Raw genomic sequence first — 27968 nt, 5'->3', positions numbered from 1 at the left:
AAGCTAACTATAATAATTTAAAAATTTAGTTTAATCTCTCCAAATTTCATCTTTGCACATGATAATGACTCCATATTTCAGCAACAGGAGTGAAATAGGGAGATGAAGATTGCTTTGTTGGATCAAAGAAGTTTAAGAGGATATTCAAATTTGCTGGACAAGATAATGGCATATTTAGATTGTGTAAATATACTGAAGTTGTTGCCATTCATGCCTAGTCCAACAGGAAGAAAAATGTAATATTTTGAGGAAAAGACAAAATAATGCAAGAAGAAATGTATTTACTAGAGAGCAGGTCTATTCAGGAATTCACTGCCTGTAAAATAAGTGGTAACAGAATGTGCCAGTTCCATCAGAAGGAAGATTTGCTTTTGTTTATTGGAAATAAAAAATGCTTCCTTTCTATTCTAAATTTCTAGATTTTTAAAATGTTTGTTAGTTGCAAATAGTGGTCAAATATATCGGTTGAAAATTTGTATGCTCCTGGAATATCATTTACATTTCTTTAAATAAATGGATATGTAACAAAAAAAAACTAGAGTTGTATCAAGGGATGAGTTGATCAAGAGGTTTTCAAGGTAAACAAAAAAAAATAGATGGTTTGATATTATTCTGTCTGCTTAGGCCCAAGGCTTGGAAGCAGAGTCAAAAATATTGAAGTGTGGGCTTTGAGAAGCATAGTTAGGAATGACTTCTGTTCACAAGGTAGGGTAGAAGTTTGGAATTCTCTTTCAAATATGGCAGTTCATGTGATGTCAAATATTAATGTTAAACCGGAGACTAATAGATTTTTGTCCCTCAGTGGTAGTAGGACATACATGAGAAAAGCAGATAACTTTAATTAGTCATGTTGACTTTGAACAGCTGAGAATCCTGAAGGGGCTGTATGACCTATACTTCCTGTGTGCACCACTCTATGGTACATTGCTTTCCTGCTGTTAACTTTAAAAATCCAAATCTTATTATTCACGTGTAATGGTTGTCAATGCACATCCCAGCAATATTTTCATCTTACTGTTATTCCTTTTAACCATTTTAACCAATTCCTGCATTTTCTTTTGCAATATCTCCTGACGCACAATGTAGATAAAAGCATAAGATAGAGGAGCGTGATTAGGCCATTCAACCCATTGAGTCTGATCTGCCACTCCATCATGGCTAATTTATTCCAGTCCCAGTCTCCTGCCATCTCCCTGTAAACTTTGAAGCCTGACTAATCAACAACCGATCAGCCTCTGCTTTGTGTATACTCAATGAATTGGCCTCCACAACTGTCTGTGGCAAGGAATTCCACAGATTTACTACCCTCTGGCTACAGAAAACCCTCATCATCTCTGTGTTCAATGGACATCGCTCTATTCTGACGCTGTGCTCTCTGGTCCTAGAGTCACACACTATAGGAAACATTCTCTCCACATTCTCTGTACCTAGGCCTTCAACATTCAATAGGTTTCAATGAGTTTCCCCTCAACCCTACCCATTCTTCTACACTCCAGTAAGTAAGGGCCCAGAAGCATAAAAATGCTTCTCATACATTAACTCTTTGATTCCCAGAATCACTCTTGTGAGCCTCCTCGGGACATTTTCCAGTACCAGCATATCTTTTCTCAGATAATGGTTTGAAAACTGCTAATAATACTCCAACTGCAATCTGACCAATGCCTTATGAAGCCTCAGCATTACATCCATGCATTTTTATTCTAGTCCTTTTGAAGTGAATGCTAACATTGCATTTTACTTCCTAACCATTGAATCAATCTGCAAGTTAACCTTAAGGAATCTTACATGAGGACTCCCAAGTCCCTTTTCACCTCTAATTTTTCAGTTATCTTCCTATTTTGAAAAAAGTCTTTACCTTTATTCCATCTACTGAAGTGCATGACTATGCACTTCCCTACACTATATTCCATCTGCAAATTCTTTGCCCATTCTCCCAATCTGTCTGTCCCTACTTCTATAACACCATTAGCCCCTCCACCTATCTTAGTATTGTACACAAACTTTGCCACAAAGCTATCAATTCTGTCATCCAAGTTATTGACATACAACGTAAAAAGAAGCAGTCCCAACACAGACCCCTGTGGAACACCACTAGTCACCAGCATCCAACCAGAAAAGACTTCCTTTGTTCCCTTGCTTTGCCTTCTGCCAATCAATCAATGTTCTATCCATGCTAGTAACTTTCCTGTAATATTATGGTCCCTGAACTTATTAAGAAACCTCTTGTGCAGCACCTTGTCAAATGCCTTCTGAAAATCCAAGTACACAATAAGCATTAATTCTTCTTTATCTATCCTGCTTGTTATTTCTTCAAAGAATTCCAACAGATTGGTCAAGCAGGATTTTCCCTTAAGAAAACCAAGCTAACTTCAGCTTATTTTATCATGTGCCTCCTAATACCCTGAAACCTCATCCTTAATATGAATTCCAACATCTTCCCTACCACTGAAGTCAGGCTAAATGACCAAAAATTACCTTTCTTCTGCCTCCCTTCCTTCTTAAAGAGTGAAGTGACAATTGCATATGTCCAGTCCTCTGGAACCATTCCAGAATTTCTTGAAAGATCATTACTAATGGCTCCACAATTGCTTTAGCTATCTCTTTCAGAACCCTGGGGTGCAATCTATCTGGTCCAGGTAACTTTTTACTTTCAGCTGTCCAAGCATCATTTCCTTAGTTTATAGCAATAACACTCACTGCTATACCCTGGCACTACTGTATTTCGTGCATACTGCTAAGATAATTATTTTAGCAAAATAATTATTAATTTTACCTGTCATCATTTTTGTCCTCCATTACTACCTCTCCAATGTCATTTTCCAGTGGTCCAATATCCACTATCACCTCTCTTTAATGAAAAAAAAATGGTATCCCCTTTTATATTATTTCACCTTTTCTTTCCTAATGGATTTTTAGTTGCCTTCTGATGATTTTTTTAAAGTTTCCCCTAATTTATGCTGAATTTTATGCCCTCTCTTCTGCTTTTATGCTGTTGTTGACTTCCCTTGTCAGCCATGGTTGTCTCATCCTCCTTTCAGAATACTTCTTCATCTTTGGGATGTATCTATCCTATACCTTACAAATTGCCTCCAGAAACTCCAGCCATTATGTTTCTGCTGTCATCCTTGCTAGTGTCTTCTGCCAATCAACTTTGGCTTGTTCCTCTCTCATGCTTCTGTAGTTCCCTTTACTCCACTATAATACTGATACATCTGACTTCTCCCTCTCAAATTGCAGGATGAATTCTATTGTATTATGATCACTGTTCTCAAAGAGTTCCTTTACCTTAAGTTCTCTAATCAAATCCAGTTCACTGCACAACACCCAGTCCAGAACAGCTAATCTCCCAGCGGGCTCAACCACATGCAGTTCTAAATGCACCCATGTTACATTTCAACTCATCTGACTGACACAATTTTGCCCTATCATTTGCCTGTCCTTCCTCATAGTCATACAAAACACTGCATTTACTTGAACAACAACAGCCTCATTGTCAGCCTTATCACTCTAGTTCCCATTCCCTTGCCAAATTATTTTAAACCTGCCCTCAATGATATTGGTGCCCTTCGGGTCAGTTGTAACCCATCCTTTTTCTATAGGTCATACCTTCCCTAGAAGAAATCCCTATGATCCAGAAATCTGAAACGCTGACCCCTGCACCAATTCCTCTGTCATACATTCATCCACCAAATCATCCTATTCTTACCCTCACCAGTGTGTGGCACAGGCTGCAATCAAGGAACTGCTACCCTTGAGCTCCTGATTTTCAGCTTTCTACTTAGCTCCCTATGATGTCTCTTAGGACCTCCTTCTTTATCCTACCTATGCCGTTGGTAACATGACCTCTGGTTGCTCTTGAGCTACTAATGGTGATGATATCATGGCTTTGGCTCATTAGATAAATTCAGCTTCTTGGGATGCATGCACCTGATCCAGTGTTATAGAACCACCATATTACATTAACATTGTAAAGTGTCTGTCTTTGTTTCTGTAGATTTGGTATTTGTTTTGTGTAAAGTAGGTATTGTAAGATGGCTTTGCTCCTCTTGGTTCCCACATTTGTGCTATTCAGGGTTAATATATTGAAAGATAGTTTTCTTTTATGTTTATGTTTATATGAGAGAGAAGGAAAATTAATGGATGAATCAGTAATATTACAGGTAATAAATGAAACTAAGTAAAGCAAAATTTAGATGAAACAAAATTTTGTTCTATTTAGTTTCAGTTATTATGCATCATTTAATGTATGTTACAATAGAATGATGGACTAGGCAAATAATTTTAATTGTTTCTGTTTTATATTCTTTGTGTAAATGATTCACAAGATGCACACTTTACTTGGTGCTTTACAAAATTAACACAGCAATTGATAAAACTATTATTACTGGCAATCTTCCTCTTGGTAAACAAAACATTTTAACGTGTATGGAATTGGACAGATTATCTGTAAAACCTAGTTCATTAGATTTAAACTATGCTTACTATCTTTTCATTCAATTTCAGCCTAGCTCTTCACCCACGGAAACAAATCCTCGTGACTGGAAGTGATGAACGCCTCTGGAAGATGTGGTCCATTCCCAATGGTGACATTATTATGACAGGTGAAGGTCACAGTGATTGGCTTTCCAGTTGCTGCTTTCATCCCAGGTTAGTGCAAACATTGAATTCATTCAGTTCAAATCCTATGGAATGTAATGTTACATCTTCTTTTGTTTGCACTAGACTCTTCATCTCTAGGCAGAATTGATGACACAGTGCTTCATGTTTGCCTTTGTTCTCCTTCCATACTGTGCAGTGCATTTATAAATGATTTCAGCTGCTTTCCTTGACAGTGTGGTGGTTTTGACTGAAGCGGTATTGATGTTCGTTCTAATAAGCTTCCAAGTTTACAAGGATGTTCTGCCAAGTTGAAGGGCCTCCATTGGTCAGAGTTAACCATGGATATTGCATCCTAGCTGTCCAGGTATGCAGGGTTGGGCAGTATGATATGGAAATCAAGCTGTTGTCATGTGGCAAGCTCCCTCTCTCCATGCATCTGATATACCCAAATGAACAGCAGAGACCAATATAGTTAGGTACAAGCAGTGTCGCAGTAGTTGCCAGTCAAAATTCAACTCAATAACGGACTGCATTAGGGAGTCCTGCTCCTTATTTTTCCCTCATGGTTTACCCCCAAAGCCTTCTCTGTGAGTGTGTATAGCCACAAGACATCAGAGGTTTGAGATCAGAGTTTTTCTTCTAGATGAGCTGCCAACTGCAGCTAATGAGCCCCATCTGCCAAATTAATTAATGATTTATGGTTTGTTTATCTGCCCTTGCCCAGTATTAAAGGAACATGTTCAATTGTTTTCTTTCATAAACTGTGGAATCTTGTTCCAAATGAGTAACAATTGGTACATTTCTGATTTTCTGAGGTTATAGGCACAATTTTATTTTGTTTTGTCCCAGTCTCATAAAGTACCCAAATTTGAGCCAGCCTGTGCTTTGTAGTTGTCCTCTCAGCATAACCTTCACTGCAGCACCAACCTTTCACAGCCCCAGGTGCAGTTATTCATTGAAACACAAAAACTTAGCAAACTGTTACAGCAAATATCTGTGTGCTGCTCTCAGAACATTATTCACCCCCTCTGAGAGATCTATTATTTGAAAGCATGTTTCACTGTTTTTAATAGTTGTTAAATTTAGAGGCATTAAAACAGTTGAATTGAATTTAAGAATATTTAAAATGGTATTTCATTAAAAAAACATTTAAATCACTGTAAATCAATTAAAAACAATAAAGAAAAGTAAACATAAAAGGAATCTGTACTCTCCTTATCAATGAACGTTGGCAACCTCATTCAAAATGAATTGGGTCACCACAAAATGAAGAACACAATATAACAAACAGAAGCAGGAATGCTCATGCATGTCCTCAAAGCAGCGCTACCATTTAATATTTTACTCCACACTGATATTTTACCCCAGCACCTCTTTCCTATACTTTCTCTAAAAGAAGAATGGAAGGTAAAAGCAGATCAGTTAAATGTGGCCCCTTGTGATGACTCTGGGATTCATTAACAAACTGCCAGAACAACTATGTCTGTCACTGAACACATTCAATATTTAAACCTCCACGTGCCTTCATTGATTCAAAACCTCAGAGTGGAGGTTGTGTGTCATTTCTGTCTTAGATGGCTGACCTCCAGGTCAGTTTTGTATTAAGCACATTTCTCCACATTATATCTGCTAAATTTTTGCTTATTTGTAGAAACACCCAACAACCCTTTGTAAATACTTTATGATCTCACAACTTGTTGTCTGCCATCAGTAAATTCCTCTATCCTGCACTCAAGTCCCTCTTCCAAGACATCAATGTATTTTGTAAATATTTAAAGCTCCAGCATTGATCCCCTGTAGTATCGCATGAATTGCATCTTTCTAATGTGACAGTCAACCCTTTATTCTAACATTTTAGGGCCTGTAATGTAAAAGTCAGGATATTATGTTGTAAATTTATAAAACACTGGTTAGACCATGCTTGGAGTATTGTATACAGTTCTTATCTCCATACTAAAAGAAGTAGATGGTGGCACTAGAAAGAATATAGAGGAGATTCGGGAGGATGAAGGACTTTATTATGGAGAGAGATTGGTTAGGCCTGGTTTATGTTCCCTTGGGCGAAGGAGGCTCAGTGGTGACCTGATAGAGGCATATGAAATTATATCTCGGGCAGATCCGGCACCTTCTCCCATCAAATCAAAGCCAAAGTCAAAATTCGGGTTATTGCCTCTGCACTGAAATATACAGTGGTGCTAGAAAGTTTGTGAATGCTGTAGAATTTTCTCTGTTTCTGCATAAGTATGCCCTAAATGTGAACAGATTTTCACATGTCCTAAAACCAGATAATGGGAACCCACTTAAATAAATAACATAAAAATTATACTTGTACATTTATTTATTGGGCTTTTAAAAACCAACAAAAAGCAACTAAAAAAACACAAGGAGAGAAAAGATTAAATATGAAGATAAGCTAGCCAATAAAATAAAAGAGGATGCCAGAAAGTTTTTTTTAGATATGTAAGGAGTAAAGGAGAGATTAAAGTGAATATCAGACTGCCAAAAAAATGACCTGGGGTGGGGGGGGGGGAACAAAGAAATGACAGATGAACTTAATAAGTATTTTGCATCAGACTTCACTGTGGAAGACACGAGCAGTATGCCAGAAGTTCGAGAGTGTCTAGTGGGCAGCTGTGAGTGAAGTTGCTGTTATTAAGGACAGGGTGTTTGGGAAGCTGTAAGGTCTGAATATAGATAAGTCACCTGGGATAGATGGTTTACACCCCAATGTTCTGGAAGAAGTAGCTGAAGAGATTGTGGAGGCACTGGTATTGATCTTTCAAAAACCACTAGATTCTGGAATGGTTTCAGAGGACTAGAAAACTACAAGTGTCACTCCACTCTTAAGAAGAGAAGGAGGCAGAAGAAAGGAAATTTTAGGCCTGTTATCCTGACTTCAGTGTTTGAGAAGATGTTGGATTGCATTATCACTGATGAGGTTTTAGGATACTTCTAAACACATGATAAAATAGACCAAAATCAACATGGTTTCCTCGAGGGGAAAACTTGCCTGATAAATCTGAAGGTATTCTTTGAGGAAATAACAGGTGGGATAGACAAAGGAGAGTCAGTTGTTGTAGTTTATTTAGATTTTCAGAAAGCCTTTGACAAGGTGTGACACATAATACTGCTTGACAAGATAAGAGCCAATGCTGTTACAGAAAGATACTGACATGGATAGATGACTGACAGGAGGCAATAAAGTAGGCCATTTCTGGGTAGCTGCTGGAGACTAATGGCATTCCACAGGAGTCAGCAGTCGAACACTTCTTTTTATATAATATGTCAATGATGTGGATCACAGAATTGATAGCTTTGTGGCTAAGTTTGTGGATGAGAAGAAAATAGGTGGAGGGGCTAGTAATGTTAAGGAAGCAGAGTGCCTGCCTGCAAAAAGTGTTAGTCATATTCAAAGAATTGGCAAAGAAGTGGCAGATGGAATATTGTGTACAGTCATGCACTTTGGTAGAAGAAATAAAAGTGGAGATTATTTTCTAAAAGGGGAGAAAAATCAAAAATCAGAGGTGCAAAGGAATTTGGGAATCTTTATGCAAGATTCCCTAAAGGTTAACTTGTAGGTTGAGTTGGTGGTAAGGGAGGTAAATGCAATGTTCACATTCATTTTGAGAGGTCTGAAGAGCCAAGGCCCTGAAGACTTTTATCACAAGTTGCTGTGGAAGGAAAGGGAATTTGGGACTCTGGCTGAGATTTTTAAATATTCACTAGCTATAATTAAAGTGCCAGGTGACCAGAACATGGCAAATATAGCCTCAAGTTTCATGAAAGGCAGCAGAGACAAGCTGGGTAATTATAGCCAGTCAGCCTAAAATTAGCAAGAAAGTTACTGAAAATTTTCTAAGAAACTGAATTAGTTATTATTTGAAAAGACACAGATTAATTATAGTCAATGTGGTTCTGTCAAGGGTTGATACTGTCTGATGAATTTGAATGAGTTTATTGAAGAGATAACAAAGTGTAGCTGTTGTGGGTTACACGTATTTGCTATAATGTCTGATTTGCCTTCAGTTTATCTAATTCCCATTCTTGCTAAATCCAGCTGACAACCTCCTACTACAGTGGTCCCCAGCCACCAGGCTGTGGACCAGTACTGGGCCGCAAAACATGTGCTACTGGGCTGTGAGGAAACGATATGATTTGATGATATGAAAGGGTATCAGTCAGCTGCACCTTTCCTCATTCCCTGTCACACCCACTGTTGAACTTGAACACATGTGCAGTCATTACCCACGCGAGGACATCAGTGGCCTAAACACAGTGATACCCTCGCACCAGGATCACTGGTTGGCCTCGGGTAACCGGCCACCTCACACGGCCGCCATCAAGTGCCATTGGTACTGGCCTGGAGCACAGACAGATGGGCACCACCTCTGAAACTGTTCAGCACATGGAATGTTCATGGGGAACCCGGTTCTAAAATATTCGCAGATGATCTAATTCGGGCTCAGAGTTTCGTAAGTGGCAGCTACCTCGCTGCGATCTACTGAAAATCATCCCTCGAGCCAAACTTTTGTCGGCTGATAGATCCTACCTATTACGGCGGGGGGAGGGGTGGGCACATGTCCTGTTGCACTCCTTGCTCAGTCGGTCGGTTTCTCTGGACTGTGACTGCCGCGGCCCTTACCTTTTGCTCTCATTGGTGTGTTGCAATGATTTTATATGTTCATATGAGGAAAATATGCGCTGTGTGTTTAATATCCAAATGTTACTTAAAATGTTATGATACTATTCACATAATGAGTTATAATTGACTTATCACTATATTCATGTGAGGAAAATATCCGCTGTGTGTTTAATATTAAATTTGTTAGATAAACCCTTTTAGAAATGAAATTGAGTGTATATTAAGTGACTTATAAGTTGACTTAACTCTTACAAACATGATGTCACCTATATTCCAGTTGTGATTAACACCACCCCACCTCGGCCGGTCTGCAAAAATATTGTCAATATTAAACCGGTCCGCGGTGCAAAAAAGGTTGGTGACCCCTGTCCTACTGAACTGGTTTGGATGGGTTCTCAAGCATCATTGAATCCTGAACTGAATTCAGTTCAGGTCTGGTGTATTAACATTATCTCTCATATGGCTTCCTGGATTTCATTGCCTTAGGGTTTGGAATTCCACTTGCAATATTCTCCATTTCTCTGTTATGTAGATGTCCTGCTCAAGAAGTATCTCTTAAGTCACTTCTTCTAAATAACTGTCTCCAATCCAGAAGGCTGGTGGGTGTGTGCTTGAAACTGACTCTTACCTGTCTGTAGGTCAACTACTGTATATTGCACCAAAAAACCTTAAACTTTACCTCCAAATTGCTTAAACCGATCTCTGAGATGCTTCTTTGTCCTTGCAAGCAAATGTTCCATGTCTGACCTTCCTGCCACCTGTTAACTTCTTATATTTAAGAACTTAAACAAAAGGGGAATGATTTATGCAGAAGCTAATCCACCATTCAATAATGCCATGGCTAATCTCAATGTCAGCTCAATTCTTACTCCTTTTGCCAATTTCCTGAAGAGTCCACACATCTCTCAAAAGCATGTTTGCAAATTCATAGCTGACAGACTTCGGTAATCCCTAGAATTTGAAACTGAAGGATGTAAGTTATTAATTTTATCCAAATTTTGTATATGTTATCCTCAGACATTGCTGCCTAGTCCTCAACTTTCCATCCAAATCATTCCTGCACTTCTCAAAATCAACCCTGTTGAGCTCTCTTAAAATCTGAAACCTAAACAAAATGAAAGTACAAAAAACACAAGCTAGACAGCATCATAAGAGAATGAGACCCTTCATCTAATGTTCATCTTGTAAGATGGTGGCATGCTTGGAAGCAGCAGCCACTCCAGATCAAATCAAAGGTGTATTTGTTCATTCTGTACATCTTTTTTTACAAATGCAAGTCACTGCTGGATACTAAAAAACATCAGATGTTACAAGATTATTCTATCAGTGAGTTGCTCATAGTGATGGACCTGGAATTATTGTGTACCATAACTGTGTTGTCACCTGGACTTGTAGTGTACTGTTGTCCGTGATGATTCTCCTGCCTTCTCCCCACAACCTTTGACACCCTTACTAATTAGCTTCTTCTTTAAATATGTCAGATACGTAATTGCCACTACAGTTGTCTGTGGCAAATAATTCCACCAATTCACAACGTTCTGGCTGAAGAAACTTCTCCTCAACTCTGTTCTAAAGGGACATCCTTGTATACTGAGGCTGCGCTGTCTGGTCTTAGAGTCTCCCACCATTGGAACCAACCTCTCAGCATCCATTCTGACTCGGCCTTTCAATATTGTTTCATCACATTGTATCACTTTTTGTGGATAGAATAACCTACAGATGTCCTTTTATGAAAGGAAAAATAATTTGTTGAGCAAAATGTTGAAAACTGGAAGTTCTATGCAGAATACGGAGTCGTTTTAGTGCAATAACTTTCCAGTCATAGAGCAGGGATTCCCAACCTCTATTAAGCCATGAGCCAATACCATTAAGCAAGAGGTCCATGGACCCCAGGTGGGAACTTTTGTCATGGAGCGATTCTCTGTTTATTATAGAAATAAATAGATCTGTAAATCAATGACACATATCTTAAAGAAACAAAGGTATTATAATGAACCCCACAGCATGTTCATAAATTAAAGAATATCGGAACCCCAGAATTGCAAACAATATGCAAATTGTGGTATTGTCAAGGCCCTGGGTGTTTATAGCAATTTCCTTGCTCATAGTTAAATCGTTTGAAAGGAGCCAGCCTCATGGACAGCACAGGAGCCGAGCAGTAGTGTAGCACCATTGTGGTGTCATCTACCTGGCTCATTTCCTCCCCTGTCTATAAGGAATTTGTACGTAATTCCAGTGGCCACATGGGTTTCCTCTGCATGCTCTGGTTTCCTCTCACAATCCAAAGATGTACAGATTGGTAGGTTAGTTGGTGTGTAATTGGATGGTGTGGACTTGTTGAGCCAGAAAGGCCTGTTACCCTGCTGTACCTCTAAATCTGATTCCACAAACTTTTATCTCACTTTCAAGGACTCTACAATTCATGTTCTCAACATTTATAACTTGTTTATTTATTATTACTGTTTTTATTTTTTTTATCTTTGTGTATTTCTGAGTTTGTTGTCTCTTGCACATTGGTTGTTTATCCCTCTTTGTTGTGTGGTGCTTGTCATTGATTCTATTGTGTTCTTTGTATTTACCATGAATGCTCATGAGAAAATGAACTTCAGCACAGTATATGATGACATATTTGTGCTTTGCTAACAAATTTACTTAGAATTTTAATAAATAAATTTCATTTGTTTTGATTATTTGTTTTTACTTGCTCATTAGCCTTCTAAGTTCCTTGTATATAGAATCAGAACACCAACATTTAATGATTTCTGGCCATGTATATCAATAATCAGCTTTACAATTCTTCCTACCAAAACAAATAAGCACAAAGTTTCCTTTGTTATATTCCATCTGCCACATTTACTTCCAGCTCAGTTAACCTGTTTCTTATCCCTTTACAGACTACTGCTATAACTTTATCAATAGTAAACTGCCATGCACATGGTTCCCCTCCTCATTTTATTAAGCTTGTAAATCACAGAGAGCCTGACTTTGATCCTTTTGCATTATTGGCAGCCAACCAGCCTGAAAATTCCATGATGGACTTTTAATCTTTTTATGTTCATTCACTATTGTTCTGTGATGCTGATAATTCCCATCTACATGTGTCTTTAGTTTGTACAGTAACATCTCGTGTGATATTTCTCAACTCCATTTTAACATCCAACTATACCTTTAGTTCCCCTATATCCACCCTACAACTTACATAATCAAAACCCTGTTAGATTTTTCAAAAAATATTCTTATTCTTAAAAACCTTATTGCAATTTATTATTATTATTTATCAATTGTCCTGTTACCACTTTTTAAATAACTGTTTCCAGACTTTCCTATACTGCTGGTACCAGACTAACTGCCCAATAATACCCACTTTTCTCTTTACTTCCGCACAAACTTCCTGCATCAAACTTCAATGATCTCAGTGAGTTGAACATCCCTCCATTTAAACAAAGGGAAGGTTAAATCCACCTTAACTGTGCTCTGTCGCTTTGCCATTGGTTCCATCTTCCTCTCTGGCCAGTGTTTCAGTTTGAGCATTTATGAACATTTCAATACAAACTGAAGTAGGCTTCTTAGCACCTCAGGACTGCACTGTTCAGTAAAATCTTAGCAAACTCAGTTGTAACCTCAGTACCACATCCCTTTCTACCAAATTATCCTTTATATATACAGTATGCTTATCTCTGTCTTAAAAAATATTCAAACATTCTGTTCCTTTGCCTTTGGAGGAAGAGATTTCCAAACACTCAAAAATATGAAGAAAGAACTTAGTCTCATGTTGGTCCTAACAGGGCAAACCTTTGTCTTGAAATGTAACCCTTAGATCTACAGTACTTCCTCTGATAAAATTAATGTGCTCTACTTTTCCGTTCTGTCAAGACAACTCAGCATTGTATATTTTTAATTAGGTCCATCTCACCCTTGTAAAATCTAGTGAAATTAAGCTCCCTATCCAATCTTTCCTAATAAGAGTACACTCATTCTAAATAATTGTTGATAAACCTTTGACCTAGTTAAATGCACTAAATCCTTCCTTCAATAAGAAGAGTACTGTATACAGTACTCCAGATGTTTTCCTAACAATGCCCTATATAAATGAAGCATAATCTCCCTACTTTGATATTCAATTCCCCTAGCAATAAACAATAACATTCTGTTTGCTTTCCTGATCACCTGCTGTACTTGCATGCTAGCCTTGTGCAACTCATGCACTAGAACATCCAGATCCCTCAGACTCCCAAAGCTCTGCAATTTCTCATGATTTCAATACTACATTTTTTTTAAGTTTCCTGCTAATTTTTCCAATTATGCACCTTCTACAGTTGCAAGGAAAAGTGATAAGGGTCAGGCAAGGATGGGTGGGAAGAAATAAGCCAAGCAAGGAGTCACACTGTTTAGAGCAGAAGGCAGAAATGGAAGGGAGAGGGGAAGATGCGGCTGGGATCCTAGTGATAAGATCCTGTGGGTGGAAGTCACAAACAATAATATATTAGATGCAGAAGAGAAGAGGGTGAAAGGTGAAGAGAAGAGGAACTCTATTTCTTTTCAGTTTGGGGACAGAGTTGAGACCAGTCTTGCGAGAAATAGAGAAAATGTATGTGAGGGCTCTACAAACTACAGCAGAGGGGAAGGCACTTTTCAGGAATGAGGAAGATATTTCAGGTACTACACTTGAAAGTCTCATCTTGAGAATAAATGTCTCAAAAACAGAGAAGCTGAGAGAAGGCAATAGCATCCTTATAGGAGACAGGGTAAGATGAGTACAGATTAGTTAGCTGTAGATATTTTGTCTCTTGAAATGGAGACAGAAATTCAGAGAAGGTAAAGAAATGTCAGAAATATTTGAGGTAACTTTGAGGGTTAGGCAGAAGTTGGTGAGAAAGTGAATTTAACAAGATTCATCAAGTGCAGAAAGCAGCACTAATGCAGTCATCAGTGTAACAGAGAAGGAATTGGAGAGTGATGCCAGAGTAGGTTTGAAACAAGGATGGTTTCATGTGGCCAACAAAAGGTTAGGCATAACTAAGGCCCCTGTGAGTTCCCACGTCTACTCCGTTGATTTGTAAAAAGTGAAAGGAATCCAAGCAGAGATGGTTGAGGTAAGAACAGACTGATGAGGGTGCTAATAGAGGGAAATTAACTGGGTCAACCAAAGGCTCCTTTTCCTTTATTCAACTTTTCCATTCCTCCTCCCACCCATCCCATACATATCCCTCTAGCCCATTCGGGTTCCATCTTCCTATCATCCACTTACCTATCTACATGGATTTAATTTCCTTTGATTCATCATTCCTAGCTCCTCCCCCCACCTGGCACCACCTGACCATCATCCCTCCATGTATGGTTCCACTTATCACCTATCAGCACTTGCCTCATCCCTACCAATGCTTTTTTTTGCTGGTGGGGCGGGGGGGGGTGGATCATTGCTTTGCTGCTGCTTATGCGTGGGGGGGTCTCTGGGGTTCTAATATTTAACTGTCTTTGGGACACTTCTGTTTTCATGGATGGCTGCGAAGAAAAAGAATTTCAGGATGTATATTGTATACCTTTGAAATCATCACTTCTAAGTACTGGCTATGTTCCCTCTATACTCTGAATCCAGATGCTGAATCTCAACCCAAAAACCCAGCATCAGGATTGAGAGTATAAAAGGAACATAGCCAGACTGTTCTTTGCCTCTGGCTGCTGCTTGCCCTGCTGTGCTCTTCCAGCCGTTGTTATTTTGTTCCAGTTTCCAGTATTTGCAATCTCTTGCTATGAGTCTGGTATCATATAGATGCACCTTCTGTTCCCTGAGTTGCTCTCCATCTGTGCACATAACAACAATATCCTTCCTTGTATAGTCCAATATAGAATCCACTGGGAGCTTTTCACAGTGTCTGATTTTAAAAATGAAAAGTATGTCTCTGACCTTCACAAAAATCACTTTCAGTTAGGGTATCTTAAAATGTAATGTATAAAAATTAAGATTAATAACATTTATTAAGTCTTAAAACTTAAAGTAAACACACATTCATTTAAAATAATTGGATTTCTTGAAGTAATTTAATTAAATCAAATATAAAATTTCATATTTGTGAGTTTGTGGGGGTAATTTAATGTATCTGATGCTCCTGGTACAACCTCCTGTACATCAGTGAGACCAGATGTAGATTGGGGATCTGCTTCATTGAGCACCTTTACTCTGTTTGCCACAAAAGGCAGGTTTTTCTGATGGCCGCACATTTTAACCCAACTTCACATTCCCACATGTTGGTCCATAATGAGACCACACTCAGGTTGGAGAAGCAATATCTCATTTGGATAGCCTCCAATCTGATGGCATAAACATTGATTTCTCTATCTTCTGATAATTTTTCTGCCTCTCCCTTCTCTGTTTTACCCTTTCATCTCTACACTTTTTCTCATCTGCTCATAATCTTCCACTGAAGCCCTTCCTCCTTCCCTTTATTCCATGGTCCTATCAAATTCTTTCTTCAGTCCTTACCTCTTCTACCTGTCACTTCCCAACTACTTACTTCATCACCTGCTTCACCCACCCTCCCACTGTCCCTCTCACCTATCACTTATCCACTTGTACTTCTTTCCAGTAACCACACCCCCACTCTATTTTCTGGCTTCTTCCCCAGTCCCAATGAAGGGTCTCAGCCCAAAACATTGTTTATGCCTTTTCATATATGTTGCCTGATTTGCTGAGTTCCTTCAGTATTTTGTATGTGTTGCTCAAGATTTCCAGCGTCTGCATAATCGCTTGTGTTTATAATTTCATATGCCTAGATTTTGGTAGCCTTTCCCTCTCACTGATTTCATTGGAGACCTGTGAATCTGCTTAATGGGCTCATTTCCTAACCTCAGAGCTGGGAAATCTGTAGAAGTTCAATCTGTTCTATTGAACTTTATAAATTGTTGCATGCGGTAGCAAGTAGACACACATTAGCACTCTGTTGAATGTAAGGCTGCACCGTGGCCTCCAACTCCATTCAGTTGACCATTAAGTGCCTATCCAATGACAAATCTGAAGCCAATTTCAGCAGAATGTTTGCCCCACACCATCATCTAACTTAATGAGGGAGGTAGTTTTATTTTTCCTGAAGGATAATCCAGTATTAAATTGAGTCTTTTATGAAGTTCCAAGTCTTTTAAATGCACTTAAATTTCAATAATGTGATTTGAACTCATTTATATCATGAGTACAGGTCTCTGGATTATTATTCCAATGATTTACTGACTTCTCTGCCATGATTTTCCATATTTCAATTGTATTGAAAGTCAAGCTAGCCTTCCGTAAAGCTGGGATGCAGAGCCCTTTGCAAATTTGCTGCTAGATTCTGCCAGTTCACTTCAGAGGATGCAAGCTTTCTAGCAGGAAGTTTCTACAGTAGACCTATAAGATCAGAAGTTATGGGAGCAGAATTAGGCTATTTGGCCCATCAAACTTGTTCTGCCATTTCATCATAGCTGATCCATTTTCCCTCTCAGCCCCAATCTCCTGCCTTTTCCCTGTATCGCTTCATGTCCTGACCAGTCAAGAATCCATCAACCTCTGCCTTAAATATGAGTAAAGACTTGGCCTCCTCAGTTGCTATGGGAATGAATTCCACAAACTCACCTTTCTCTGGCTAAAGAAATTCCTCCTCATCTCATTCTAATAGCTCCTCTATTCTGAGACTCTGTCCTCTGGTCCCAGACTCTCCCACCATAGGAAACATCCTCTCCACATCCACCTTACCAAGGCCTTTCAATGTTTGATAAGTTTCTATAAGGACACCTCTCAACCTTCTGAATTCCAGTGAGCCATCAAACACTCTTCATATAACAAGCTGTTCAATCGTGGAATCATTTTCAAGCCGCTTCAGAGGCAACTTTCTTGACCATACACTCCAGTGTCAGCAATTCCTTTCTTAGATAAGGGGCCTAAAACTTTTTACAATATTCCAAGTGCTTCAACATGACACCATTACTTGTATAATCCACTCCTCTTGAAATTAATGCTAACATCACATTTGTCCTTCCCATTCCCAACTGAACCTGCAAATTAAGGCCATAAGACCATAAAACCATAAGTTATAGGAACAGAATTAAGCCATTTGGCCCATTGAGTCTGCTCCACCATTCAATCATGGCTGATTGTTTTTTCTTTCCTCCTCCTCAGCCCCATTCTCCGTCCTCCTTTCCATAACTTTTGATACCATGGCCTAACAAGAACCTATCAATCCCTGCCTTTACCTCCACAACTGCCTGTGGTAACAAATTTCTCAAATTTACCACCCTCTGGCTGAAGAAATTTCTCAACATCTCTGTTTCAAATGGACACCCCTCTATCCTGAAAAGAATCCTTTTATTCCCATTCACTACCTCCTACCAATTAGCAAATACTCTAATCATGCCAGTAACCTTCCTGTAAAACCTTGGGCTCTTAACTTGGTAAGCAGCCTCGTGTGGCGCGTTGTCAAAGGCCTTCTGAAAATCCAGATATACAACATACACTACATCCACTTTAGCTATCCTACTTGTAATCTCCTCAAAGAATTCCAACAGATTTCTCAGGCAAGATTTTTCCTTAAGGAAACCATGTTGACTTTGTTCTATCTTGTCCTGCGTTGCCAAGTACTCCATTACCTCATCCTTAACAATTGATTCCAATATCTTCCCAATGACTGAGGTCAGGCTAGCTGTTCTGTAATTTCCTTTCTACTGCCTCCCTCCTTTCTTAAAGTGTGGAGTGACATTTGCAATGTTGCAGTCCTCTGAAACCATGCTAGAGTATAATGATTCTTGAAAGGTCATTACTAATGCCTCGACAATCTCTATCACCTCGTCTTTCAGAACCCTAATATGCAGTTCATCTGGTCTGGGTGACTTATGTACCTCTAGGTTTTCTAGCTTTTTGAGCACCTTCTCCCTTGTAGCAGTAACTGCACTCACTTTTCTTCCCTAACACACTTCAACATATGACACACTGCTAGTATCTTCCACAGTGAAGACTTGTGCAAAATACTTAATTAGTTAATCTGCCATCTCTTTGACCCCATTATTATTTTTCCAGCCTCATTTTCTAGCTGTCTTATAACCAGTCTTATTTCGCTTTTATTTTTATATGCATGAGAAAGCTTTCCGTACCCACCTTGATATTGTTTGCTAGCTTGCCTTCATATTTCATCTTTTCTTTCCTAATGATTCTTCTAGTTGCTTTCTGTAGGATTTCTTTAAGCTTCCCAATCCTCTATCTTCCCGCAAATTTTTGCTTTGTTGTAAGCCCTCTCTTTTGCTGTTTCATTAGCTTTGACTTCCCTTGTCAGCCGTGGTTATACTATATTGCCATTTGAGTATTTGTTTGTTTTTGGAATACATCTGTCCTGCACCTTCTTCATTTTTCACAGGAACTCTCACCATTGCTACTCTGGGGTCATCCCTGCCAGCATCTTCTTTTAATTTACTTTGGCCAACTCCTCTCTCATACCATTGTAATTTCTTTTATTCCACTGAAATACTGCTACATCGGACTTTAATTTCTCCTTATAAAATTTCATGTTAAACTCAATCATATTATGATCTTTGCCTCCTAAGTGTTTCTTTATCTTAAGCTCCCTAAATAACTCTTGTTCATTACATAACACCCAATACAGTATAGCTGATCCCCTTGTAGATTCAACTGCTCTAAAAAGCCATCCCGTAGGCATTCAACAAATTAACTCTATTGAGATCCATTACCAACCTGATTTTCCCAATCACCTTCTCAATTTCCTATTGTAATCTATAGTCCATGTCCCAGCGACTGTTTGGAGGACTGTGTATAGTTGCCATCAAGCTCCTTTTACCTTTGCATTTTCTTAATTCAACCCACAAGGATTCAACATCTTCCAATCCTGTCTCATCTTTCTAATGAATTGATGTAAGTTTTTACCAGTAAAGCCACACCATCTCCTCTGCCTATCTTCCTGCCCCTCCAATATAATGTGTAACCCTGGACTTTCAGCTCCCAACTCCTACCATCCTTAAGCCATGATTCTGTGGTGGCTACATCATACCCGACAATCTGTAAAACTGCAACAAGATCATCCACGTTATTTCTTATACTCCATGCATTGAGATATAACACTTCGAGTACTGCATTTGCTCCCTTTTTGATTCTGCATCCCTAATACAGTGATACTCACCCTGCTGGCTGCAATTTTGTGCTATCATCTGCCTGCCCTTCCAGACAGGCTGACTGCACACTACCTCTGCTTTTTAACTATCCAATCTGTCCTAAGTCCCTTCACTCCAATTACCATCCCCCTGCCAAATTAGTTTAAATGCTCCTCATCAGCTCTAACAAACCTGCCTCCGAGAATATTGGTATCCCTCGGGTTCAGGCATCTCTTTTGTACAGGTCATACTTCCCCCAGAAGTGATCCCAATTATCCAGAACCTGAAGCCCATACCAGCTTCTCAGCCATGCATTTATTTGCCAAATCATCCTGTTTCTACCCTCACTGGCACGTGGCACAGGTAACAATCCAGGAATTACTGCCCTGGAGGTCCTGCTTCTCAGCTTTCTGCCTAGCTCTCGGAATTGTCTCTACAGGACCACTTTACTTTTCCTTCCTACGTCATTGGTACCAATATGTATCAAGGCATCTGGCTACTCTCTCTCCCCCTCCAAAATGCTGTAGATGCGATCTGAATCACCCTGACCCTGGCACCTGGGAGGCAACATACCATCAGGTGTCCTGTTCATGTCCACAGAATCTCCTGTTTTTCTCTCTGACTATTGAGTCCCCTATCACTACCACTCCCCTCTTTTCCCTCTTTCCCTCTGCACCACGGACCCATGTCAGTGCCAGTATCTTGGTGTCCAAGGCATTCCCCTGGGAGGTCATCTCTCACACCACTATCCTAAATGGTATACTTATTATTGAGTGGAATGGCCACAGGAGTGCTCTGCATTTATTGCCTATTCACCTTCCCATTGCTTTTCCTGACAATCACACAGCTACATGCCTCCTGCAATTTAGAGGTATCTCTGATCAATAATCTCATTCTCCCGTACAAGCTGAAGGTCATCCAGCCACTGCTCCAGATCCCTAACACGGCTTCAAGGCACTGCAGCTGGACAGACTTCACTCATGTGTAGTTCCCTGGGAATCTCTGGGTTTTCAGGACTCCAGCATCCAGCATGAAGAACACACAACAGCTATTTAAGCTACACTAAGTACCCCTGACACTAAGATAAAAAGGAAACTTAACAGAAACTTACCCAGACCACTTACGCAGAGCCAAAGCCTCCTTTGAGCCACTCTCACCACTAGCTCACTCCCAACAATGGCCACTCCTCTTGTCCTTTCTGTACTTTTATTTACTCCTCTCTACTCTGCTCCCACCACTGATTGGGCCGCCGGAAAGACACCAAACACCTGCAAAGCTCCCCATTTAAATGAGCGCCACCGACCTGTGAGTAACCTCCTTGCTGTGCTCTGATCCTACAACAGATTGCGCCACTGGAATGACACCAGAAGCCCATGAATCTCTCCTTTTAAATGAGCACCACCAGCCTGCAAGTAACCTCATCACTGTGCACTGCTCCTATCACTGATTGGGCAGCAGGAATGACACCAAACAATCACGAATCTATCATTTTTAACGAGTGTCAGTGACCTGCAAGTAACCTCTTCACTGTGTGCTTCTCCCACCACTGACTGGACCACCAGAATGACCTTTAAATTAACCTTTAGGGAATCTTGCTCAAGGACTCCCAAGTCCCTTTGTGTCTAAGATTTTTGAATTTTCTCTCCATTCGGAAAATCGTTACCCTTTTATTTCTTCTACCAAAGTTCATGACCATACACTTCCTGACACTGTATCCCATCAACCACTTTTTTGCCCATTCTCCTAATCTGTCTAAGTCCTTCTGAGGACTCTCTGTTTCTTCAACACTACCAGCGTCTTCACCTATCTTTGTATCATTCACAAACTTTGCCACAAAGCCATCAATTCTGTCATCCAATTCATTGACATATAACGTAAAAAAAAGTGGTCCCAACATAGACCCCTGTGGAACACCACAAGTCACCAGCAACCAACCAGAGTCAGCCAATGCTACGTCAAAGCTAGTAGCTTTCCTGTATTACCATGGTCTCTAAACTTGTTAAGCAGCCTCATGTGCAGTACCTCGTCTGAAAATACAATTACACAACATTCACCAATTTGCCTTTGTCTATCCTGCTTGTTATTTCTTTAAAGCATTCCAACAGATTTGTCAGGCAAGATTTTGCCTAAAAAGAAACCATACTAACTTTAGTCTATTTTATCATGTGCCTCCAAGTACTCCGAAACCACATCCTTAACAAATGACTCCAATGTTTCCTTAACCACTGATGCCAGACTAACTGGCTTATAATTTCCTCTCTTTTGCCTCTCTCCCTTCATGAAGAGTGAAGTGACATGTGCTCTAAACTAAAAATGGTTATAATGTAAAGCCAATGTGAAATTTCTTTTAGCTTCTTAACAAGACAATAGTACATGTCAAGAGGTTGTTTGTCTACCTCTTGAGGACTAGGACTGAGGATATAATTGTTTTTGATGGCTTCAGCTTCATAACTGTCATGACCTCAGCAATGGCTCTGCCAGTGAAGATCAGTTCAGTCTCCTTCATGAAGATTTATTCCATCACTGAACTATTAAAGTCACAGAATTATGGTGCACCAAAACTGACCCTTGGCTCAACTTATTCATGCCAACCAACTTGCTAGGAGCTAGTCTCATTTGCCTGCATTAGGTCACTATCTCTCTAACCCTTTCCTATCCATGTACATACTTGCTCAAGTCTTCTAAATGTTGTAATTGTCATTTCCTCAGGCAGTTTGCTTCACATACCCATCATCCTCTGTGTGGAAAAAGTTATACCTCAGGTCTTGTTTAAATCTTCCCTCTCTAACCCTAATCCTATGTTTGTCAGTCCCAGATACTCCATTCCAGAAAATGCCTGAATTTTCACCCTATCTATACCCATCATGATATTGTAAACTCCATACACTTTATACACTCATAAACTCCAGCAAAAAAAGTCATGCCTATTCAATCTTCCTTACGACCCAGGTCTTCCAGCCCCAACAACATCCATGTGAATAATTCCTGCATACTCTCTATCTCAATGATATTTTTCTATGCTAGGTGACCTGAAGTGCACACAAAATATGGTCCCACCAATGCCCCTGTTGTTTCCAGTTGCCACCTACATCTGCAAATTATGCATACCACCTATTTCTGAACATTATCCAAAGTTTTTGTGCAATGTGGCTGTCACGACTGAATAATAGGGAGTGAGTATTATGAAATGTAGATGAAAGGTTTCAAGCAGTGCAGTGTAGAAGTTTTTGATTAATTGAGATTGGCAGTCAGTGTGTGTTGAGGCAATCAGCCAAAGAGCAGTTTGCTTAGCACTGGAATCATTGTAATGAGCAAGTTACATGAATTTGCCTGCTCATGGTACACATCGCAGTTCCTGAAGGATAGTCTTATTTAGTGTCATCTGAATCTAAACAGCAAGGGGGGAAAGAATTGATCACATTATCATAACATATCACAGGCACAAATAGAATTAAGAACAGGGATTTTTTTCTGAGATGGTGGAAGAGGATTGCCTGAGGTGTGTTACAGCCTTTTAAGAGCTGACTTTGAAGGAACACATTCTGTGTAAATTATGAGAACTATTATCAATCATTGGGGGTGGGGGGGAACCTAACAAAACTTCTCAACAATTGCAGATCATGAGCTTTGTTTTACTTTTCCAATGAACAAATTGCAATTTCTACTTTATTTTTTAAGCTCTTTATTTTATATCATGGTGTGGATTTTGCAGTCAATGGCGAAACAATGGTATTCTCCATTATGAAGTGGCCTTAAAGGTTATGGAGATTTATGTGGTGTGGATTGCCCCTTTTCTGGTGTTTCTGGGTGACTTGTGGCAGTTTATGATCACCCTGGGAATTTAGCTCCAATGATGTCAATGAGCTGTTGTAGCAGACAATCTTTTTGAAGGAGTGTTGTAGGGTGGAACAATTTTTAACCAGTCCTAAAATTGAAAAGGACAAAATGAATCTTATGTATAACATATACATAAGATTAAAACTAAAAGCCAAAAAAACCTTTGTTAAAAATGTAAAGAATTACATTTTGAGATGTTAATAAAAATGTATTATCATGCATCAGAGAGTCTTCATGGCATCAACTATAGTTTATGATAACATTAAAGGCTCACTTGCATCTCATTGCAACACATTATATCCTCAGGATACTTTACTAATCCCTGAAGGTTTTCCAGAATTTGTTGATTTCAGGTTACATTGTAACTTGTTGTGGAATGTTGCAAATAACAAACCTTGTGCAGGAGCGGGATATTACTGACAATAACCTCAGACATTCCACGTTTACTTGCTTGTATGATCTCCAGATGTTACATTGTGAAATGAATGTCATTACTGACACCTTAAGCATCACCGCAGCAACAGATCCTGGGTATTTAAAGAAATTATTCCAATGAGGATGTTCATTTCTGAGGTTTACTGGGCTAACTTTTTGATACCTTTTCTCCTTTCTATTTTTCAATAAACTTTCTCTTATATCCTAATTTCTTGGAAGCCTTCTTACTGTGATTTACTGTAGTTTTATGCTACTCATGCATTTCACTATATATAGCCATGCTTCCTGTGAAACAACAAGCTGAACAACTCTGCCTTGTCCTCAGCAGTTATCTGCTAGTGCAGTTTCAGTAAGTGGCCTTGGATAATGTTTAAGAGCAGAAATCCCCAGCTTATTTTATCCTCTCTGACCCCAGGGCACTAAAATCATATGTTGTGCTGAGCCAGCAAAGCCTCATTAACTCAGCATAATCAGGATCTGTCAAGTTAGCTCTGCCAAATGTACTGCTGCTGGTACCAGTGGATTCATCAGGATCACTTAAATTCCTTGAGCTTTGACACTACACTTTGGAGTGTGACCTAAATCTATTGTATATATTATATTGCCATTTTTATTGTGTAAAAATGTATCACTAGCATTATGAAAGTACAGCAAACAACTGAAGCTTTACAATCAATGATCATTTCCTACAAAACACAGAGAAGCGAAGTATTTCATCCCTGTTAATAACAGAGTACAATTTATAAACTTCCAATGGAACTAATATCTTTTAGTCAGGATCAACATTTGTAAGGGAAAAGCATCTTGCCCCTTCACAACAATTCAATTCTATGTAGAAATTTATTTTATTTTTGTTAAAATTACCATTCTACTCTCTACTCTGTTTTGGGAGCGGACCAAATTTTTTACCTGATGGACTATGGTTAATCCAGTCTGATGAAATGATAGATCTTTGCAGACTAAGGCATTGAGTTCTATAGTTAGCAAGTGCCTGTGAGTTTATTATGTTTGTCTAGGCCTTGGCATTTTCGAAGATAACAAGGAGTTCTGGTCCAGGCAGTTTCAAGGTTGGTTGAAAGCCTTGGAATTGAGCAATAATGATTATTTGTGTCTGGAGCACAGGGACAGTTAACATTTTAGAGTTCCACTAACCACAATGGATTTTTCTTCATTTTTTATTTACATTTTTCTACATCACTTCAGAAACTACAATGAGGTAAATGCTGCTAAAGAGTGGTTAGAATTGGGAACTCTGTGCAGATGTCAAATGGAACAAAGTTTGAAATTACTGAGAGGAGGACATAAATGTAGGATTAACAGAAGGATATCACTGAGTGGATTCTGACAAGTAGAGGGCTTTAATTGGGCCTGCAGAGATCACTTCAAATGGCTAGTTAGCCACTTTATGTCTAATAACAGGTGAAATGTGTGATGTATATTCTGTCTACTGGTACATGAAGGTAGAGTTGGTGTCCTGTAAATCAATTCCTCCAATCCCTAGCTTATTGTGACTGTTCATTTCAAGCACGTGTAAGGAATTGAAATAGGATAACTTTGAGCATCCAGTCATAATATTGAATTTTTAAAATATCTTTCTATTTACCATGGTCCTCATCCTACACACTAGACCTAAGCTGTCATACAAATGATGAACCAGATCAAAAATCTGCAATTCTGCTGCCACATCCATCTGCCAATGAAGGTGGCAAACTAAGCTGCTGATTGGAGGAGTTGGTGACATGAATATCCTCATCTTCATGCAAGTACCAAATACAAAACTAAAACATTTACGGTCAAGTTCAGTAAGAAGTACTGAGTGACCCATTTTGGCTTCATCTTGAGATCACCACCATCAGAGAAGATCATGTTCAGTTAATTCAATTCACTCAATTTTATATCAAGTAATGGCTGATAGTACACCAGAAACAACTCCAGGATCAGGCAACATCCTGGCTATGGTACTTGTAATCCAAAGCTACATGGACAAGCTGATCTATTACGGTTATAATACCAGCATCTACCTGACTCTGCTGAAAATTGCCACATTATGTCATATGCAGCTGGAAAGACAAATCTAATCCAGCCTATTACCATTCTATTAATATGTTCCCAATCATCAGCAAAGCAATTAGCAGTGCTTCAAGTGCCAGTTACCCCAAAATAGCCTACTTATTGGTCCCCAGTTGAATTTTGTTAGGACCACTCGTCTCTAGTCTTCATTGTAGTTTTGGTCCAAGCATAGACCAATGAGTTAAATTCCAGAGTTGAGATGAGATCAAAGCAGTATTTTTCTTAATGTGGCATCAAAGGACTCCAGAAAAACTGAGATCAATGAGCACTGAAGTGAAAAGATGAATTGGTTAGATCTGGTTAGATCTCATACAATGACAAAGACAGAAACAACATGTGCTGATAAATACAAAATAACGTGTGTGCATTGGAAAGTGTCTGACAATAATTATCTCTATAAAGAGAGAATCTACTCACCCCTCCTAGATCAGGATTTCAGCTCACTGATGACATAAATAGAGTCAAAGAGTAATGCAACATGGAGTTAGGCCCTTCAGTCCTCCATGTCAACTATAGCATCCTCTCTGCTAGTCACATTTGCCCATGTTCAGCCCATACCTTCCACCACCCCCCCATTCATATATGTATACAAATGCTTCTTAAATGTTACAGTTGCACCAGCCTCAGCCACTTCCTCTAGATGGTCATTATAGGTATTCACCATCTTCTGTGTAAAGAAGTTACCTCTCAATTCACTTTTAATCTCTCTCTTCTCATCTTGTATCTGCACCTCCTGTTTTGGTCTACCCAATCCTAGGGAAAAGACTGACCATCTACCATATCTATGCCCCTCAACATTTTATAAACTTCTGTGAAGTTACCCTCATTCTTTTCTGCTTCAAGGAATAAAGATCAAGATGGCCAACCTCTCCCTGTAACTCAGGCCATAAATCCAGACAGCATCATCATAAATATCTTTTTCAACTTCACCAGCATGAAAATGTTTTTCCTTTAACAGGATGTCCAAAGCTCTGCACAGTACTGCAAATGAGGCCTCACCAGCAACTTGTATAACTGCAACATAATGTTCTTACACCCAAGCTCATTGCTAATAAAGGCCAGCATGCTAAAATCCTTCTTCTCTGACCTATCTGCTTGCACAGCCACTTTTTAAAAAAACTGTACTCTTCTACTTCCAGGTCCCTCTGTTCCACAGCTCTCATCTGTGCCCTGCCATTCACAGTACAAATCCTACCCAGGTTTGAATGTCCAAAATGCATCACCTCACACTAGTCAAGTTGAAATCCTTTTGACGTTCCTCAGATTATCTCCCTAACTGATCAAGGTCTTTTTTTGCAATTTGTTATAACTTGCTTCACTATTAACAAGACCCTTGACTTTCTAATCACACCATGTGCAAATTATTTACATTAATAATGTAATAGCAGAGGTTCCAGCACCGACCCATGCGGCACTCCATTAGCCACAGGCCTTCAGTCAGCAGACTAACTTTCAGCAATCACTCTCAGCTTTCTATCATCAGTCCAACTCTGAATCCATCTTGTTAGCTCTCCCGAATCTAATGTGACCTCTTTGCCAAAGGCCATACTATATCCCATATAGACAACATCCACTGCCCTACCTTCACCTATACTTTTAGTTGCCTCTTTGAAAAACTCCAAAAGATTCAGCAAACATGACCTTACATGCACAAAACTATGCTGACTATTCCTGATCAGTCCTTGGCTATTGAAGTAATAGTATATCTTGTCCCTCAGAATTCCCTCCAATTACCTCAGCAGCCTGTAGTTCACTTGCCACCTTTCTTGAACAAATGAACAACATTAGCTGCCTCCAGTCTTCTGGATTAATGTGGTTAAAGAGCAGGTCAAAGGCAAGGTATCCTGTTGCAGGTGTCTTATCTCCTGACACCCCACACAGCAACTCTAGGCCAAAGCAGCTCAGTTCATTCTCAGCCATTGCAAGAGGTTGAACATTCCTTACATCCAGTACTGAAGGCTGCATTCAGTGATGTCTACAAAATACACTGTAATTATTCAACTTGGTTGCTCCAAAAGCACCTCCCAAGTTTACAACAATAATCTGCCAAAAGAGCTCAGCAGATTAGGTAGCAGCATGGTGGGAAAACAATTATTGTATATTTCAGTTTGTAACCCTGCAACAAAATTACAGCAATTGAAGTCAGTGGCTCACCACCAGCATATCAGGGCAAAGTAGGGACAGTAAAATAAACACTGGATCTACCAGCAAATCTCACATCCTAAAAAAGAAAATTTAAACTATGTCATTTAGCTGTGTATTA

At 39.3% G+C, this 27968-nt stretch overlaps 1 protein-coding gene across 3 annotated transcripts in view; it reads left to right on the top strand.

Moving 5' to 3' along the window:
• The window catches only part of LOC132392864 (sperm-associated antigen 16 protein), a 777809-nt gene that overhangs the window by 332782 nt on the left and 417059 nt on the right, over positions 1-27968 (top strand). For all 3 annotated transcript variants that reach the window (XM_059967355.1, XM_059967357.1, XM_059967356.1), the window contains exon 11: positions 4504-4647. In XM_059967355.1, the coding sequence (XP_059823338.1) occupies positions 4504-4647 (144 nt within the window). The remainder of the gene's footprint in view (positions 1-4503; positions 4648-27968) is intronic.

This window comes from Hypanus sabinus, chromosome 4 (assembly GCF_030144855.1).
Source record: "Hypanus sabinus isolate sHypSab1 chromosome 4, sHypSab1.hap1, whole genome shotgun sequence".
Lineage (NCBI taxonomy): Eukaryota > Metazoa > Chordata > Chondrichthyes > Myliobatiformes > Dasyatidae > Hypanus > Hypanus sabinus.
The sequence above is the reverse complement of the archived record's forward strand: the minus strand, read 5'-3'. Positions and strand labels throughout refer to the sequence as shown.